The 18,506-nt window shown below is 34.6% G+C and overlaps 1 protein-coding gene across 4 annotated transcripts in view; it reads right to left on the bottom strand.

Annotated features, from left to right (window-relative positions):
- Positions 1 to 18,506, bottom strand: part of MS3_00006658 (uncharacterized protein) — a 47,853-nt gene that overhangs the window by 28,349 nt on the left and 998 nt on the right. For 3 of the 4 annotated variants that reach the window (XM_051214859.1, XM_051214860.1, XM_035731985.2), the window contains exons 3-5: positions 9,454 to 11,356; positions 8,404 to 8,671; positions 6,050 to 6,276 (exon numbers count right to left, since the gene is read on the bottom strand). In XM_051214859.1, coding sequence (XP_051068043.1) covers positions 6,050 to 6,276; positions 8,404 to 8,671; positions 9,454 to 11,352 — 2,394 coding nt within the window. In that variant the 5' untranslated portion in view covers positions 11,353 to 11,356. Of the gene's footprint in view, positions 1 to 6,049; positions 6,277 to 8,403; positions 8,672 to 9,453; positions 12,063 to 18,506 lie in introns of those variants that run through there. The other variant, XM_051214861.1, reaches the window with a different exon arrangement.

Here is an 18,506-nt window from a genome sequence, read left to right as displayed (position 1 = left end):
TACACAACCACGCCAGCAGTAGCTGATCGCGATGTGATCAATCTGAGTCCAGGCTTGAGATGCAGAAGGAGGACGCCAGGTGGCACATCGGCGATGACTGTGCCGAAAGTTAGTGCTAGCCAGAAACAGGTTGTGGTCTGTACACAGTCGCAGTAGACGGTCCTCGTTATCTGACCTGCGACCAACGAGTCCCCATCGGCCACCTAAACGATTCTCTTCTGTGCCTAGACGCCCGACCTGAGCATTCAATTCTCCGGCTGTTACTACAATATCTGTCGAACGCACTTTCTGGAGAAGAACAGATAACTGGTGGTAAAACTCATCCTTGATTGCATCCGGGCTGCAATCTGTCGGGGCATAGGCGGAGATGACGAAAAGACATCGTTTCTCACGCCGATTTCTTCTCACTTTGATAGAACTCTCTAATCTAACAGCGCATAACCGACTGTTAATGAGGATCCAATTGATTAGTGCTGCCTCAGCTCTAGCGCTCAGTGCGACACCAGATGAACACTTTATAGATTGAAGAAAAAAAGCAAACGATTCAGTATGTAAGCGACTCATCCACCCAATCATCTGTAAGATAACTGGTGATATATTCTGGTTGATATTAACAGATGGTTCATTTCAGTGACTAAACAAATTTTTTGTTAGATTTCCAATGTCAGTTATATGAAACATATTGAAGTGATCTATAAAAATAGTAGTAACAAAAATTATGACATAAAGCATACAATATGATAATGATGAGTAAGAATTGTAATTTCAGTAAAGCATTCAAGCTGGATAATGAAAATAATATGGTAAATCATGGAGAGATATAACTTTAACCCACATTATGTTTCATAATAAGTTGGACGTGTGAAACAATGTAAAAGGATAAAATTTAAATTGAGTTTCTATATGTTGGGATGAAATAAATAACTGTTGTCATGATTCATATAACAGCTAGTTTTAAGTCGCTAGTATACAGTATATATAACCTTTGAAAGTAAACTTTTCCCAATGCGTTAGTTACAAACAACAGCATACGGTTTGTAACAAATATCCATCAGCCACTAATGTTTTCATAACTTACACAACAACAAAGTAGTGATATGAAGGTAACAGACAAATGCATCAAACAAAATAAATTAATAATAGAGTTTATTATAATCAAAAGGAAGATAAAATATAAACAAGGGAAAAAGCAAGATCCTCAAATTCAACACACAGAACACCAACCAAATCAAACTTGATGGAGAAACTCTAGAAGAGGTGGAGACAGGCACGTATCAGGTTAACAACATCGATGAACGTGGAGGATCTGATACAGACGTAAAGACGAGGATTGGCAAAGCAAGAACAGAATTCCTACAGTTGAAGAATATATGGAACTTGAAACAACTGTCAACCGATATCAAAGTCAAAACCTTCAATACGAACGTCAGGATAGTTCTACTGTGTGGAGCTAAGACTTAGTAAACTACCACAACCGTCATCAAAACAGATCAGGTATTTATAAACAGTTGTCTACTCAAGATACGCAATATCTTTTGGCTAAATACCATCAGCAACAGGCTACTGTGGGAGAGAACAACCCAAATTCCAACTGAAGAAAAGATTATGAAAAGACGCTGGAAGTGGATTGGACGCAAATTGAAGAAATCATCAAACTGCATCATGAAACAAGAGCTGACTTGGAATCCTGAAGGGAAACGAAAAAGAGGGAGGTCAAAGAACACACTGCACCGAGAATTGGGAGCAGACATGAAAAAGATGAATAGCAACCGGAAAGGATTTCTAATATGGAGTTGGATGGAGAATGCTGGTGAGCGGCCTATGCTCCTCCCTAAGGGGTAACAGGTGTAAGCAAGAAGGTATAATCAATTTGTTGGATGCACATAGACTTGCAAATCTCTCGCCACTCTCGATCCTTTCTCCTAGTTCAAGTCGTACCATAATATCTTCATAACCGTTGTTGTCCATTCCGACTTTGGCATTTAGATCTCTCATCAGGATAGTCAGGTACTTTCCTGGGCACTTCGTTATGATCGGTTGCAGCCTGTCGTAGAACTGATCTTTATCGACGCCATTGCTAACATTGATAGGCGCACGACATTGGGTAACATTCATTGTAATTCCCTCTTTCTTTGTTTTGAAGGATGCTTTGATGATCCTGGATCCATGAGATTTCCATCCTATAAAAGCATTCTGTGTTTCTTTGGACAGCAACAGAACAACGCCCTGAGTGTGTGGAGTATGAACATAAACTGTAATCGAAATATGTGATAATGACGACAAAACGTATTTCAATGGATCAGAAGATGTAAATGTATAAATGAGCATGTGACCCCGTTCCTTTGAGAATTGAGAACATAAACTATCGACAATCAGTACTCAGTTACTTTAATATGAATATCATTCATTGTCTGATAAGTTAACCTACGTAGTTGGAAATTGGATTTATCTTACGCTTCTTTTTCTAGATCAAGTACAACTTCAGTATACCATATGAAAAAACTTATTTTTAAAGTGATTGTCAATAATAGCGTGTTTGTTTTCTGCATAGGGTTGCGGAGATTGTTGAGTTTTTTTAATTGAGATAATGAATGGATCAATGTTAGACCACCATTGAAAGCTTGAAAGCACTGGACGGCCGTTTAATCCTAGTATTAGATTCCTGGGTTCGAATCCCGGGTATGGGATCGTGGATGCGCACTGATGAGGAGTCTCGTACTAGGGCGAACGGGCCGTCCAGCGCCTCTAGCTTTTCACTGGTGGTTTAACATTGATCGATTCACGATCTTAACAAAAACAAAACGTGTTTGTTTGTTCAAATTTCAACTGATTAAACCACACAAATGAAACGATTGATTTCTTCGAATCGCCGAGATTTTTCATTGCCATTGAACTCCCTCCTTGAAATGATGCGAGTTAACGAAATTTGTAAAGAAAAGTTGGAAGAATTAAACTTTACAGACGACAAAAAGGGATTCTAAAAGTGGCCTTCGAAATTTCAACCATCTATTATATTTAAAATACGGTTAAGAATTCGCAGCCAAGGTTAGGTAGTTAGGTACTGATATTAGCTCCAGAACCACGCGGATGAATAAATTTCGCGCAAAAATCTAAGGTGTACAAACTTAAATCTGATTGAACTCGTCTGTAAATTTTTGTTCAACAGGAAAACCATGCTTAATATAACTTACCGAACCATTAACTACAAAGACTCATGTACTGAAAGTTGAACCACTCATAATGTAAGTAGCTATCAGTTTATATAGTACCCGCTTGCCGAAACCGAAACAGAGTTCGGACCATAGACTTATTGGCTAAAATCTAATCAAATGTATTAACCAATGTCATAACCGCCTTTTGCTAACACATTCTGACAGATGAAATAAATGTTCTATTTCGTATGAACCAATGTAATTTTACCGTTTCAAGATGCCATAAATATAATTTCTCAAAAATAGTAACTATTAACAGCTTATGACTTGTGATATTACGAGCTTAATAAAAGGCTTTATTTCAACAGAGACGATAATGTGAAAATTTTAATAAATAATAATTCAACCATAGTTAAAAAGAGAAGTACATCCGACTGTTGTTCAGAAAAACGATCAAACATTTCTAGCCAAACCATCCAGCTCAGAGACCACAGCATGTCTAAAGTATGTATTTCATGCTAACACAATTACCAATCTGTTCTTTTAATTTCCTACATAGTTGTCTTAAAGGTTGTGTTATCGTCCAATTATACGTATTTACACGGTATACATATATTGAAATATTTGAGCATCCTTTCAAACTACGTACTATATTATGCTCTACTTGTCCTGGATATTCAGTTAGTATACTTATATCATTATTGCTTTGTGAGAACCTGATCGGCTACTTCCTAATTCACAGATAATCCTGACCTTAGTTAACTAATCTTTCGCTCTGAATAGGTTGACAAATTCAAACATCATTCTTTAAATTTAATGTTTTGTTGCACATTTTCTATGCAAAATCTTTGTGAATCGCAGTAGCTTTGAATTTTCGATCAGTTGTTTTCCAATTATTACTATTATTGATACTTCCTTACAATTCTGAATAGGATTTCACAGGACAGTCCATTAAGCAATAAAATTGCTAGTGTCTTAGTAATTTGAGATTTTTACTCAAACAGGTTAAACTCTTTTCTTAATTGTTTAACTACTTCACCAACTCTAGCTTAACTGAAATGATTTTTAAAGTACAATTATCTATTCTCCTTACTTTGAGTCGATTGATTATTCATACAATGAGTTTCGGTATTAGTTTAATTAGGCTGGAGACCCAGTGAGATAATGAAATATTTCTTTTCCATTATTTTGATGTTGTTTTGCATATTTCTAATTCAGATTGAATCGTACATCATATAAGCCATAACTAGATGACATGTACAGGATAGGATACGAACTATTTAAGCTATGTAAAGAATTACTCCATAACATCCGTGCTCTTGCCTATCGAAAGATTAACTTAAGACCTTGGTTTAGATCACTGAGTAAGCTTACCGTACTCGTTAGACTTTAATTTTATAAAATCAGTATCGAAATAAATACCACACAGTAAACAGAGAGCCCAAGTAATAAAGAGAGAAACGAATGAGTAAGGTCAATTGCGACACCACATCAAAGAAACTTATAATTACACTCATTGGAAATTAGAATATTATGGTGAAAAGTAATGTATAGTTGCCAAAACACATACAATACTGAGATATAAATTTATAAATAAGTTGTTAGGATTTTTCTACGATAATTTTCTGATATGTCTCAACGTATCTGCAAAAAGTACACACGCACATATACACAGGTGATCAGTAAAGATTTCTATTCTAGAAAGTACCAACCTGTATTACCACGATTAGCGTTAAATAAGGAGACAATAATTTATTGTCATAAACATATTATTTTTACCACAAACACTAGATTTAAGAAACTAAGTGGCGAGTCATGAAGTTTGATAAACAAGCAGACCCATGATTAGTAAGCTGAATTGTTATTTTCAGTATAAGTAGTAGGGTTGTTAACGGTAATACAGATGAGAAATAACTTCCAATTAATTAATTTCTTGGTCCACTAAATCCGGGTTAGGTTAGATGAAAGATCCGTTCAATTGAAAGAATTTTAGTCGTCTGCTACAGATTAAGTTGTCGGACGTACTTATTGTCGAGAGTGACAATAAATCGTAGAATAGTAGACCTATTCAAGAAGAAAGGTACTTAAATAATATCTAGTGTCTTTCAGTCGACCAAAGATATGACAATGACTTTCTATATCAGCTGTGATGTTTCAACTACATATTTCGGCAAGCTTCAATTTTAGTCATACAAATAAACTTTCTGTGACTTGATGGCATCCAATATCAAACCAGTGGTGAAGACAAACAACACATATCACGATGTGTATTCGTTGGAGAAGACTACTACTTCTTTTGGAACACACATACGGACTTCAACCACGGTTTAGTGGAATTATGTGTATACACCTGTGCTTGACGGAGTGCGAAGAAGTAACAAGAACCATTAAATGAGTTCAAGTCGGTCATATGAACGTCAAAGATATGTGAAAGAAAGAACTAGCTAGGTACATAGTGGAGCATGTATTACTCATGATTTTCTTACTTTTCTGTAAAAATAAAAGTAATATTTGTTGGCAACCTTCAGAAAAACGTTAGCAAGTGTCAGTAGATTCTAACAGTATCCTTCGAAAAAAAAGATTTTCATAAAGCTATCATGTACCTATCAGTCAAACAATTATCCTGTTTTAGATTTGAAAACAACAGATGAATTACGCAAAAGAATTCCATGAAATAAATGCAGCATTTCAATTCATCGTTTGAGTCTCAAGTCTGACGATCCCCACACACATATACACATTCTAACTTCAAGCAATACTCGATATCGTAAGGTCATATTATTTGATGACGAATAACGATAATTGTTAATGGTAAATGAAGACGAATCGTATATACAATATCTTATTCAAACTTCCAACACTAAACAGTAAAAGATTTCACAAATTATTCCACTAACCTGGTATGTGAAATCTAATGAAAATACTTCCCCATTCGATTGATGGCTATGTACACCTAAAGGATAAACAGCTAATTGTTTTTTCGCATTAATCACATGATCACATGTAAACGTGACGATTTGATTGGATAATTTACCAGATGGTATAAATATTTGTTCAATGGCTTCGTTGAATGGTTGCATTGTACCACCGACTAAAAGGACACTTCTAGCTTCTTGTACTAGATCTAATTAAAAATTTTGATACATTGATGATAAAAATAATATTTATTGAATTTAAAAAGAAAACAATGAATATTACCCTGTAATAGACGAAGACTGTCGCTTAATATTAATAGTGGGTGTACTGCAAATCAAAGTTCAGTTTTGTAGATGTGAGGTCATTTTTAAGAGAAAAATATTTTAATTTTAGTTCAACTAAACTTATTACAAGTAAAGAATCGTTTCTCAGAAGTAAATTACATTTAGTCACAAATCTATCTAGTATTCAGTTATGTATTAGTTATAATTCAACAATATTCATTTTTATGTTACATCGTATGATTTAATTAAAATACAACAGCCGAACCACCACCAACACCAATACGCTTCATAAATTCTAGTCTGTGAGCAGTGATATGTAAACAATTGCGTTATGATGGAAAACTTGTGTTGATTGCTCAAACTGAAAACAGTTTACATTACGAACTGACTATTTTTAAACAACCACTGGAAAAATACGGGGAAATGAATAGCGATTTTGACCTAGTTTCAAAACGCTGAAACAATGTGCACACAACTCATAGAAGAATCAAGGACTTTCATTCTTTCTGTGAATTTCTCACTTTTAGACCAATGATTCAGTATCTAATGGTTCACATTTCTAAAGTTTTCTATGTTTCAATGCTTCTCTAAAATCTCATCGTTTCTCCAGTCAAACTCATTCATATGGTCGAAAAACTCTAAGAACGTCATGAAATTTTTAGAAGCATGGGACTTAAATAAGTTGGCAATCAATAAGCAGGTTGACAAATATCTGATCTATCTGACAGGCTAGGTCGATATTCTCAAATAACACACCTATGGGCACGTGTTAGTTAAAGGATAAATGGTAGATGAGATGTTGACAGACGAGTCTTATTGGTTGAGATTTGATTCAGATATCCGAGGGACGTATATATATATATATATATATATATATATATATATATATATATATATATATATATATATATATATATATATATATGATTGCAGGATTACTAGGGGCTAGCAAAAATTTTAATTGCCACTTGTCACAAACTGGTATCAATTAAGAAATTATTGAAAACTATAGATCACTGAACAGGTGTTTTGTCCTAGTATGACTCTCCTAAGCAGCAAACACACACGATCAGTGATCGAATCAAAGACCTTTAGATCACTTTTCAAACCTTAAATAATTTGTTTTACATAGATGGTGACTGTCCTTTTAAAATAAACTGAATGAAACTACTACACCATTGTGTTATCAATTACAAATTTGAAAAATGAATATGATTTGTAATAGTTGAGATGTATAAACCGAATCCCGATTGATAAATGGTACCCAGTAATATGGTATAGCCGAGTGACGACTGTTCACGAGACTATATTATTGGTGCAAGCTTCCAATCAACTGATATTAGAAAACAAGAGAGCTGACCAGAAGTGTAGAATTTTTATCTAATAAAATAACTAACATATAAAATACCAAACAAAAATAAACATGATTAGAAATCGTTTTAAATATAGGCAGTTCAAAGATAAAGATTATGTAGACCACTCAAGTTTCATTGGGATTAGGACCTGACCGCTAGTCTGAATTTTTACCATATCGTATCGACTCCCCCCATGAAATGATGTAAGATTATTCTCTGATAACTTCTAGTTACACAATATAATCTTCAGTTTTCTTGAGAACCATGTTTCTGTTGGGACTACTGATTCCAACAACAGTACCAAAATTTAAATTTAAGATTATCCTTTATCATTTTCTGATAGTTAATTGAGTATAAATTTTTAATTTTACTCTCTCTATTCTCTATAGGATGAAAATTTGTCACATGATTAAGATATACAATGATGAGAGTACCTAAATTGCTATGTGCTGTAACAGATTAACAATCGTTTAGTCTATTTCTTACGGACGGTGATCAACCAGATGTATTGTAAACTTAGCTGAACATTAAAAACCACAACTGAAGATTCAAAATAGCGCTTATTGAAAAATCCATATTTTGGCTGATTCTAGTGAAATTTTTGAGAACTAATGCAACCCCCAACATATTGATTGCATTTAAGACAAACAAAGATTCATGTTAACACATAGAATAAAATTCAATAAAGTTTCTAACCTTTTAAATACCTTCCAGGATTTAAAAATACCACACGTAAACACAAATCTTGAGTATCATCTGTAAGATTACTTGACGAAGACAACATATCAGATGAGGAGATTGATAGATTTAATTTTGTTGAGTTCTTAACAGGTTCAATAATTATACGTGCATCTTCTTCACAAAATTCTAAAGCTTTAAGAAAGCTATGAAATTTAAATAAACTGGAGCCAATTCCTTCAGACTTTTCAATATCTATTTTAGATTTTTTATTCGAAATACAAACCTGAAATTGGATCGAAAACTTGAAAGTGAAATTCAAGAAATACCTTCAAAAGCATCTTGTATCTTTCTGATAGTCTCAATACATGGTAAAAATTCTGTTTATCCACATATCCTTACATCCTAGATGAATCTCATGTTTCATTATATCAGATATTACCGGTGATCCAATCTTCGGTAGCTGGAGTTAGTCAGTAGGGTACTCTGGACCTACGTTTCACACAAGTCGGCATATATCAAGAGAATTGAAGCCTTCTCAAAATATCCCACGAAATATACAGGTACTCAGACCAGCGGTCATAACGCGACTTGATTGATGGAATCCGGTTAGTTTTAACGCATTAGGCAAACATGATATTGCTCACTAATCAGTAACCAACCAATATTACTGACACAATTTATCAAATAACAACATGAATCAATTACTGAGGTACAGATTCATGTGCTTGGCTCCGATTTAAACTCGAAATGAAGCATTCAGATAGCATTTGTCCGTCCAAAATGAAGAAGGTTGCTAATTCCAACACTAATTATGCCTATAGGAAGGAGGTTTTGATTAAAACTCATAACAGAAACTTTGAGTGGAGACATTCCAATAGACGATTTCCTAATATTATAGCTAGTTAGCAAAAATGAACTATTCAGGTGAAAAATATTGAGTTAACTCGTGAAGATCTAGAACAGATTTTACAAATGAGTTTTCTCTTGTAAACATAGAAACCTATTAAACTATGAGAAAGATTGTAACTTTAACTACTCGAATTAAGCAACCATGTTTTAACTTACCTGACTTGTATCTCCATATTGGTTATTCTCATCAGAATATTTTCTTTTCATAGTGTTTAATAAATTTGTCATTTGTGAACAAGCTGTTTGGCTAATTGCAACATTTTCTAAATGTTTCGGCGTTTCTTGTATATTATTAGACCATTTAGAGAAACTAATTAATTTCATGATAAAGTGTTGATATTCTAAACAATCGATAAACTCACTTAAATTCATGTTGTCCAAGTTCGATTCCGAAAATAACTTATTCACTGTTTTAATGATAACATTAGCCGATATGGAAGATAATGATAATTGAATATTTTTAAGTGTAGTATTTAAATAAAGTTTTAATTGTTGTATAAAATGTCTCATTTGACGTAGTCTTAATGTAAGAAATGAAGATAAACGTGAACGATAATACTGTAAATAACCAGAAAATAACTCTTCTAATTTGTATAAATCATTCACCAACGACAAACTGACTGACATTGATGACGCTGTTGCTTCTAACAAATTATGCGCTTCATCAATTATAACAATTGAATTTTTTAGTTTTAAACCAGATGTCAAACGATTTGATGGTTGTAACAATGATGAATATGGTACTAAAACTAATTGAGCTAATGGTAATCCCTTACGATTAGCGTAGTACGGACACCCAATATGAGACGACAATTGGATATCGTTTACTGTCATCTCGTCTTTTTGGTATTTTTTCAAGGAATTACTCAAAACATTGATCGATTTAGATGACTTACTTGACTTTCTATCTCTAATACTACTGGTTATATTTAAAGCTGAATTACCAATTAATAGGTGCTTGGATAAATTATTAACAGCTGTTGAGTTACGCATTGGACATCTGAAACCTTTCGATTGACCTTGCTCACGATTACGCGGTCGATTCAATTCAAGACAAGCAATATTAATTAAATCTGGGTGTTTTAACTGATAAATGGTTTCATTAGTGCATAACAAATTTCTTGATGATAATTGAATTATTGTGACTTTATTAAATAATGTTTTACATTTTGCAAATTCTTTGGCTATTTGTCCGAGTTGTGAATGAGTACGACTACAATAAATTACATGTAATAATCCATTATCAGATTTTTGTTGTTCTTGACTTTCAAACTGTTGTTCCAGTTCAATTTCATCTAATTCGATAATTTTATTTTTATCGAATAAGTTTTCATCAGGTTTACATAAAAATAATTCATCATCGCAGTCATACTGATCATTGGTATTGTCTATTATATTTTTCAATTGCTCAATATCAATACTTTCAATATTCGCTTCAGTTATGGTCATATCATCAACATTTAAAAAGTCAGTTTGATGTTTAAACAGTAATGATGAGGAAGATGATTTCATTTTCTCAATTAATTGTAAATTAGATTGATAGATCAAAAGATCTTCGATTTGTGGTTCAATTTGTTTTTTTAATAAACGATTTTTATCATATTCTACTATCCAATCGTATTCCTTAGAATTATTCTCTTTATTTTCATGATTCGTTAATTTTAACTGAGATTGAAGACTATTTAATAATAAAACCTGTTTTTCGTTATAATCTAAAAGCCAACGTAATGTTGCTGTTAATAGACTCAATGATTTGCCAGTACCAGTTGGACTTTCAAATATACCACAACAGTTAGATTCTAATGTCTTATAGACTGTTTGCATCAATTCAAGTTGTTGTGAATATGGTTTCGGATAGGGGAAATCAAAAAATTGATCTGGTATGGTTATTAATGAATGTGGGTTATCATTTAAACCATTAATTTCATCTTTAGTTGATGTCGTAGTTTGTTTGTTTTTGTCAGTTAACGTTGGTGTAAAGTTAGTGATATTTAATTCCAAAAGAATTTGATCTCCAATTGAATCATTATAAAAATCATCATCCATCATAAGCATATATCTATGAAGATAGAAGAAACAAACAATAGAACTTACATTATGGAGTTAGAGCGTAATTTTGTTAGTGTTTGTATAGTTCAACGTCTCAAACCACTCATTTTCAGCTGCAAACTAGGTGACATTACTCATAATGGTTCGGAACATTCACTCTTTGTTCGCTTGTCAAACTTGAATACTAGTATTCCTTCAAAAATCCCTTTCCTTTGTCTTTCTGAGCCCTATTCCCAAACGTTATTCTTTCTAATTTTCATTGTCACCAGGCTATTCTGATCTGTTGCGCTACATGTTTTCTTAATTTTATTCCGTCGTGTTCATATGGTACAACAACTTGAGCAACGTAGGTTTGAACCAGGCTCTAAGTTGATGATGACTATATGACAAGGCACTGCTTTGCGCAATCTCTCGGATTCCGACAGGGGAGTCGTGATGGACTAATGGATTCAAGTCTCATACGGCTTCCTTACGTGCCACGGCGCCATTTCATGAACCGATCATGATTCTCCGCTTTTCCCACCAAGTCTCAGCGTAGGCAAATAATTCATGAAATTGAGGATTTGTCATAAATTATCTTAATTCCCAGCTGTACCAGTATATGCGTAAATTAAATAAGATTTTAAAACATCAACAGGATTCAAGCGACCCAGTATACGCAATGCTACAAAAAGAGATTGCCATCAGATCTGAACAGTTAGCAAAACAATCCCTCTTAATCTAAGCAGTCATCAACACGAAGGTTAGAACTGAAGATTTATGAGAAATTTATCAGTAAACTATTCCACCAATGGGTCGTGAGTAAATGTTATACCATAATAATTACTTGATCCTAATACAGTTCTGTCTATCTATAGTGAACACTAATCTCGAGGTGGTGGAACAGATTTTTATCTCAGAAGGATTAGTTTGTTGTAGTTGCGTAATCAGAAAACGATTCAATGGAATCAATTCAAAGAAGTTTTTATTTATTTAAACAAATAAATATTAGCACAGAGACACCAAAATTTGTGTACCACACAATAAGAAACGAAGGCGAATGTAAAAAAGAAAAACAAAGCCGAAAAGAAATTAGTGCATGATAATATAATAATAATGATAACAATAGTAAGGGGAGAAGTTCAGTTAGAAAAATACAACCAGAAAGCATCCTTCCAATAAGAGAATCCGCTCTTACTTAAATGAAGTAAATAAGAGGAAATTACAGCAGGACCGTCACTGGCTTTAGTTCTCAGCTATGTCTGGAAACGTTTCGAATCACTGTGCTGCATTATACCTAGGAACACGGAACAGGAAGTTATGAAGGACCGGCAGATGAGTCCTGTGCTGTTTTCTTTCATATTACGGTATTATGCTATACACTGACCACCTCTCTGCTTTTTCGAACAAGTCTCAGAGCAAAAAATAATGCACGATGTGGAATCTGCTGGGACGAAGTTCGTAAGACGTGTCCAAGCCACCGAAGTCGGTATTTCAAGATGATAACGGCGACTGAATTATAGTCACTGTACTCAAATACACGTTATAAAACCTCCGCGATACTAACATAGTGTCACCACTGAATGTTAGCAATTCTTCGAAGATGACGACGACCGGACACATAGAAGAGAATATCATCAAGAACACAGGTTCAAATATTCCGACTTTGAGTTTCCAGAGGAAATTGGTAGATTTGTAGTAGTTGGCGATCATTAATTAAGCTTATTATCAACTTGAAGAAACTGATGATCCCCTAAGAGTTTTGGTAAGTTAGTGTAAATATCAAATTTTCACAAGTCAGTAGCGTACTGAAACGTTTAGTCAAAATTTGACTCCGATATTGTATAAATGGTTTGAATAGCACCAGGAGCACCATGTTCCAGAAGAATAATGATATGTCTGGCTAAAGAGTTCTAATCAACACGAAACCTAAGAACAAAATTTGCGTTTAATTGTCTTAAACCACTTAAAAATTTATTGACAAACTGAATACTCCGGTTTTTTTTAGGAAGGAAACTGTCCTGTAGTCAATCGAAGTAGCATACACACTGAAGCTTCTACTAGCCTATAACTAATGAAGCCACTTTCAGATACATTATAAACTGCACGATTCGTAGATTGTATGAAATTCAGTCACTAAACAAAATCTATAATTTCCTATTAAACGTAAAAGCTCATTTAGGAATTAACATTGTTTTTACATCGCATGAAATTTTGGAAATCATTATTTGCAGTCAAGACAAATTACAAGTTTCTCGATCTAATCAAAAGGCAAAACACCTCGACTAATGTTTCTAGTACACAAATTAGGTACTGTTATCATATGAAATAAAGTAAGCAGTGCAGTTGAATTTTCCGAACATCAACTGTATTTTCGTTAGCATAAAAGTAAATATTGATCAAAACATGACATACAAAAAAAGGAATTATATTTACAAGGAAATCAGTCGAAAGCAAAGCACAGACGGGTACACCAAAAAAATCTAAAGAAAACTTTTGAAAAGCGACCGATTTATATTTATCAGCAGAAAAGTAGTCATTGAAATCATATGGAGTTGCGCGATGGAGTAGTGGTTTTGTTGTTTGATAATACAATTTCTATCGTTAAAATAAAAGAGGCTAAGCTAAGGCCGCTCATGAGATCGAAAAAGTGACTTAAGATCTGGAATAGCTTACAGTTATTTTTACTTATTTATTTGAACGCATAAATGCTGGTAAAAACGGGGACCGAATACATATGCGCCACATAGGTCACTTGATTTGGGTGCAGATTGTGATACTACCCGGATCCCCAGACCGTAGCAGTCAAAGACAAGACCACAAACAAGAATAAAAGGTATTTTCTTATTAAATTAATAACAGGATTATACAAAACTTAACAGAAAAATAACAATTAAAAATTATAAACTTTTTAAATATCAATTTTGTAGGTCGCTCATTATCAAGTGAATCAAGTTTAGACTACTCGGTTCAATTCTCACTCGTTATATTAAGCTGAAGAATGGAGAAATTTATTTTTAAAATTTAAATGTTCATACCACACATAAAAACCTTATGAACATAAGTGGTCATAATTGATCGAAGTCTCAAGAAGAGAGGATAATAACAATGATCAATGAATGCACAATTAAGGTGGATGAAAAAAATAGTTAGCCTGATATAATACTGATGCTTCATTTCACACTGATGAGGTCAAATATTATTATGCAGTATCTGCATGTAATCATATTTTACTTCTGTTAATGCGCAATTTTTTACTGAGAATAAATCATTAAGCAGATACACAGGCATGAGCTACACCTTGGTTGTGGGAGCTAATGATACTAACCAGTTACCCAAACAGAAATAGATGGAGCCGCGGGTTCGAGCCTAGGACTTGGTAACTGAAAGTTGAGACTTATCTACTAATTCACCACGTCTCAGAACTGGTGATTTGAAAGAAAAACATTGTATCACCAATAATAATACTGAATAAAATAAGTATATGAACAACTTACACACTATTCAGTAATGAGATATGTCAATAAAATATGCAAAGATTTACTGATAGCATTAAACACTAAGAACTTGCTTAGTCTGTTTAGATATTTCGTCATAAGCTGTTTAGATTCAAGCACCACTGATTCAGAATCTAACGAAATATCACTAAGTTCTGTGATGAATATGAGGAAAACGTTGAACAATCAATGACTGGTAGCTAGTTCCAAACATGTCACTACCCAGGGGGCCAATTACAGGATGAATATCCGAGTCCTATATGAGATCGATCACGGCAGGAAAACTCAGTGGTAACGTTTGACTGTGAGACCGGTTGACCCGGATTCGAAATTCACAAGGGAACAACTGTAGGTACCGTCCCTACTGATGGTCAGTCTGTCAGTCAGTAACAACGTGGAACTTCGTACGTACGTAAATCAACTCGAGTTGCCATACCACATTAGCACAGAGATGCAGTTATCGATTCAAATCTCATAGTGGTAGAGGCGGTAAGAGTATAAGCAGTAATCGGAAAGATTAGGGTTTGATGATGTTATTCAAGGAGTATAATACAGTGAAATAAATTTGGAAAGAAAAAAAAGACGAGGATTCAGGAGATTGGAATTTGGAAGAACACAAAGAGTGGATGCACCTGCACCATTGCAAACGATTTTGAGCCATGTCATTCAAGGTCTCTAACCATCGGTCACCACCGTCTCGCAGATCCCAACCAGGTAGTCTACACCTAACAACATGGCTCAGTTCACTTGTCAGTGACTTCACGGATTTGTGCCATGTCTTGGTCTGGCTACCCCTAGCTTTCTTCCAATCTACTCCTATACAACAAAACATTGCACATCGAGGCAGTCGGTCATTGGGCATACGTAACACATGTCCCAGCCATCTCAACTGATGAAGTTTCACTACTTCATCAATTGATTTGCCATCCTTACCTAGTACCCGGTTCCTAACAACTGCATTACTTACTCGATGGTACCAGGATATACGAGCAATATTTCCAAGACATCTATGATGAAATACTACTAACCTACGGATATCCTCTACTCTTACCGGCCATGTTTCACTGCCATGAAGTAGGACGGAACGAACTGCTGCACAGTAAACACGTCATTTGGTCGATAGACGGATATCTCGCCTACGCCATAAATGACGCAAGTTGGCAAAAGCTAGTCGAGCCTTCTGTATCCGTGCTGAGATTTCGTCACACAACAGACCACAAGGGCTGATGAGACTCCCAAGATAAGTGAAGCGATCGACATGCTCAACTACTTCACTCCCTATCATTAGTTCAGGTGTCGATGCAACCCAATCCTCAAGCAACATTTTGCATTTCGAGGAGGAGAATCGCATCCCGAACATGCTTGCATTGTTGCTTACAGTGTTCAGAAGACTCTGCATTTTGTCAACATCTTCATTAAATAGGACTATGTCATCGGCAAATTCTAAGTCAACAAGTGAACCTCCCCGGTAAAAGTTCAACTCTTGGAAATTCAGATGAGGAAAGTGTCATCTCTAAAAGCACGTCAACGACAAAGTTAAACAAGAATGGAGAGAGTGGACAGCCCTGACGAACACCACTTCAGGTAATCAATTCTGATGACAATTCGCCATAAGCTCTCACTCGACCAGTTGTGTTCGAGTAGAGAGCTTTTATAAGGTTAATGTACTTCATTGGTACTCCTTTCAGTGACAAACACTGCCATACAACCTCACGATCAACAGAGTCGAATGCCTCCTTTAAGGTAGAGAAATACTACCATTGTGGAGCGTCTGAATGTGTGTCTGTGTTCTAGAACCTGGCGTAGTGTGAATATCTGATCTATACAACCACGTCCCGGTCGAAAACCGGCCTGGTTTTCTCTAATCTGCTCTTCACGAGCTTTAGTTAGGCGTCGCAGTATCATTGAAGCTAATATTTTAGACACTATATTAGTCAAACTGATTCCTCTGTGATTGTCAAAAGAGTAATTTTGTCTTCTCTTATAGACTGGCACAATCAGTGAGATTGAGACCAGTCAGATGGGGTTACGTCCAGTCCACAGATTCTACCTAAGACCTCAGTCAATCTCACTGCTAATACTGGACCTCCCTCCTTAAAAATCTCGGGAGTAAACCTGTCATGGCCTGCTGCTCTCCCACGCTTCAGATTTCCTATGGCTTTTACAACTTCGTAAAGACTCTGAGGACCTACACTAACTTGCCATTCAGGTCAACTGGAGATCGTGGGAAACCGAAGTGTGGTTGAAGGCCAATTGAACTGATCCCTAAAGTGTTCTGCCCATCAATTCAATCTCCTGAATTGAGAATGTATAATATGTTCATCTTTCTCTGAGAGTGTTTCGCTAATAGTCGGGTTCCTAATACCGGTTTCCTTAACAAGTCTGAACAGTTGTCTACTACTACCTATTGCCGCTGCCTTTTCCATCTCTCTTGCTTTCGCTACCCACCACTGATGGGTGCAAACTAGTACGAAATCTAAGACTTTGGTCACCTACTGACAACTTCAGACTACCAAATATTAAATGAAAAACATCATGGAGTGTTTATTCTCTTTGGTATGAGTATAAACATTTTGCTAATCTACCGATGTAAATAAATAGTTTACAACTTGTGTCAGTCAGTAGCATATGTCATGTCAAAACGCAAACAATAAGTACATACATCCGTAATAAAAATTACTAAAACATCTTTATCTCTACAAAGAATCTTTCAACAGAGCGGTAATGTAAATATTGACTTAAAGATGAAAGTACATTTTAAAAATAGAAACTTCTGAATGGTTCTTATTAAAAATATTTTCTACATATTAGCACTTTTGTTATAAAGAAGAGTATTTCTAACCGATCTTAAAAAATTTAAAAATGTTTTAAAGTGCATGTACTCTCAACATTACCGCCCTACATACAATAACAGTTATTAGTTAAACTTCTTAAGATAAACTTGGCTGGATAGCTGCTAGGGTGTATATACAGAATTGATTAGTGATATTGAACTAAAAATTACTATGTAATCGGATGAGAATATATAGCTTTTTGGAAATTGGATTAAACGTACTGACGATAAATTAGGTTTCAAATTTTTTAGTGTCACACCCAAATATCACATGATTTAGGCGGAGATTACTTTGGAAATGTTTAATGATATGACAATCTAACTGGACGGAAATTTCAATTTCGATTCAAATAATTCAATATTCGCTAAAGAAAATGTTTGATTATTAAGTGGACTGTCTAAAAGGTTCATAATGAGAAAAACGCTGACAAAAAAGCATCAGTTTCAGAAACCACAATGTAACCACTGAACAACACATGGTATTTACTAAGGAAGGCAGATATGATCAACAAATGCATCTTGCAACTTAATGTACAGAAAACTTGACTAACATGTTAAAAATTACTAGTTCGAAGTTGATCACCCCTATAAGATCATTTAAAATATAAAAATCTAACTCAATGATCGTATCCATAAAATTGATGGACTGATGAGTGATCATGACTAGTTTAATTCGCTTTGTCTATACATATACAAGCATCAATTGTTGGTAAGAATATTAGGCACATGCTCAAAGATTTCCTTTTTAAAATGAAATTAACTAAACATTTTTTTGATATATCTAGAGCATTTGCATCTTTTGTTCTATACATAGACAGATAAAAATGAAAACGTTTTGAGATCTGCTTAAA

The sequence above is a fragment of the Schistosoma haematobium genome, chromosome 2 (genome assembly GCF_000699445.3).
Source record: "Schistosoma haematobium chromosome 2, whole genome shotgun sequence".
Classification (NCBI taxonomy): domain Eukaryota; kingdom Metazoa; phylum Platyhelminthes; class Trematoda; order Strigeidida; family Schistosomatidae; genus Schistosoma; species Schistosoma haematobium.
The sequence above is the reverse complement of the archived record's forward strand: the minus strand, read 5'-3'. Positions and strand labels throughout refer to the sequence as shown.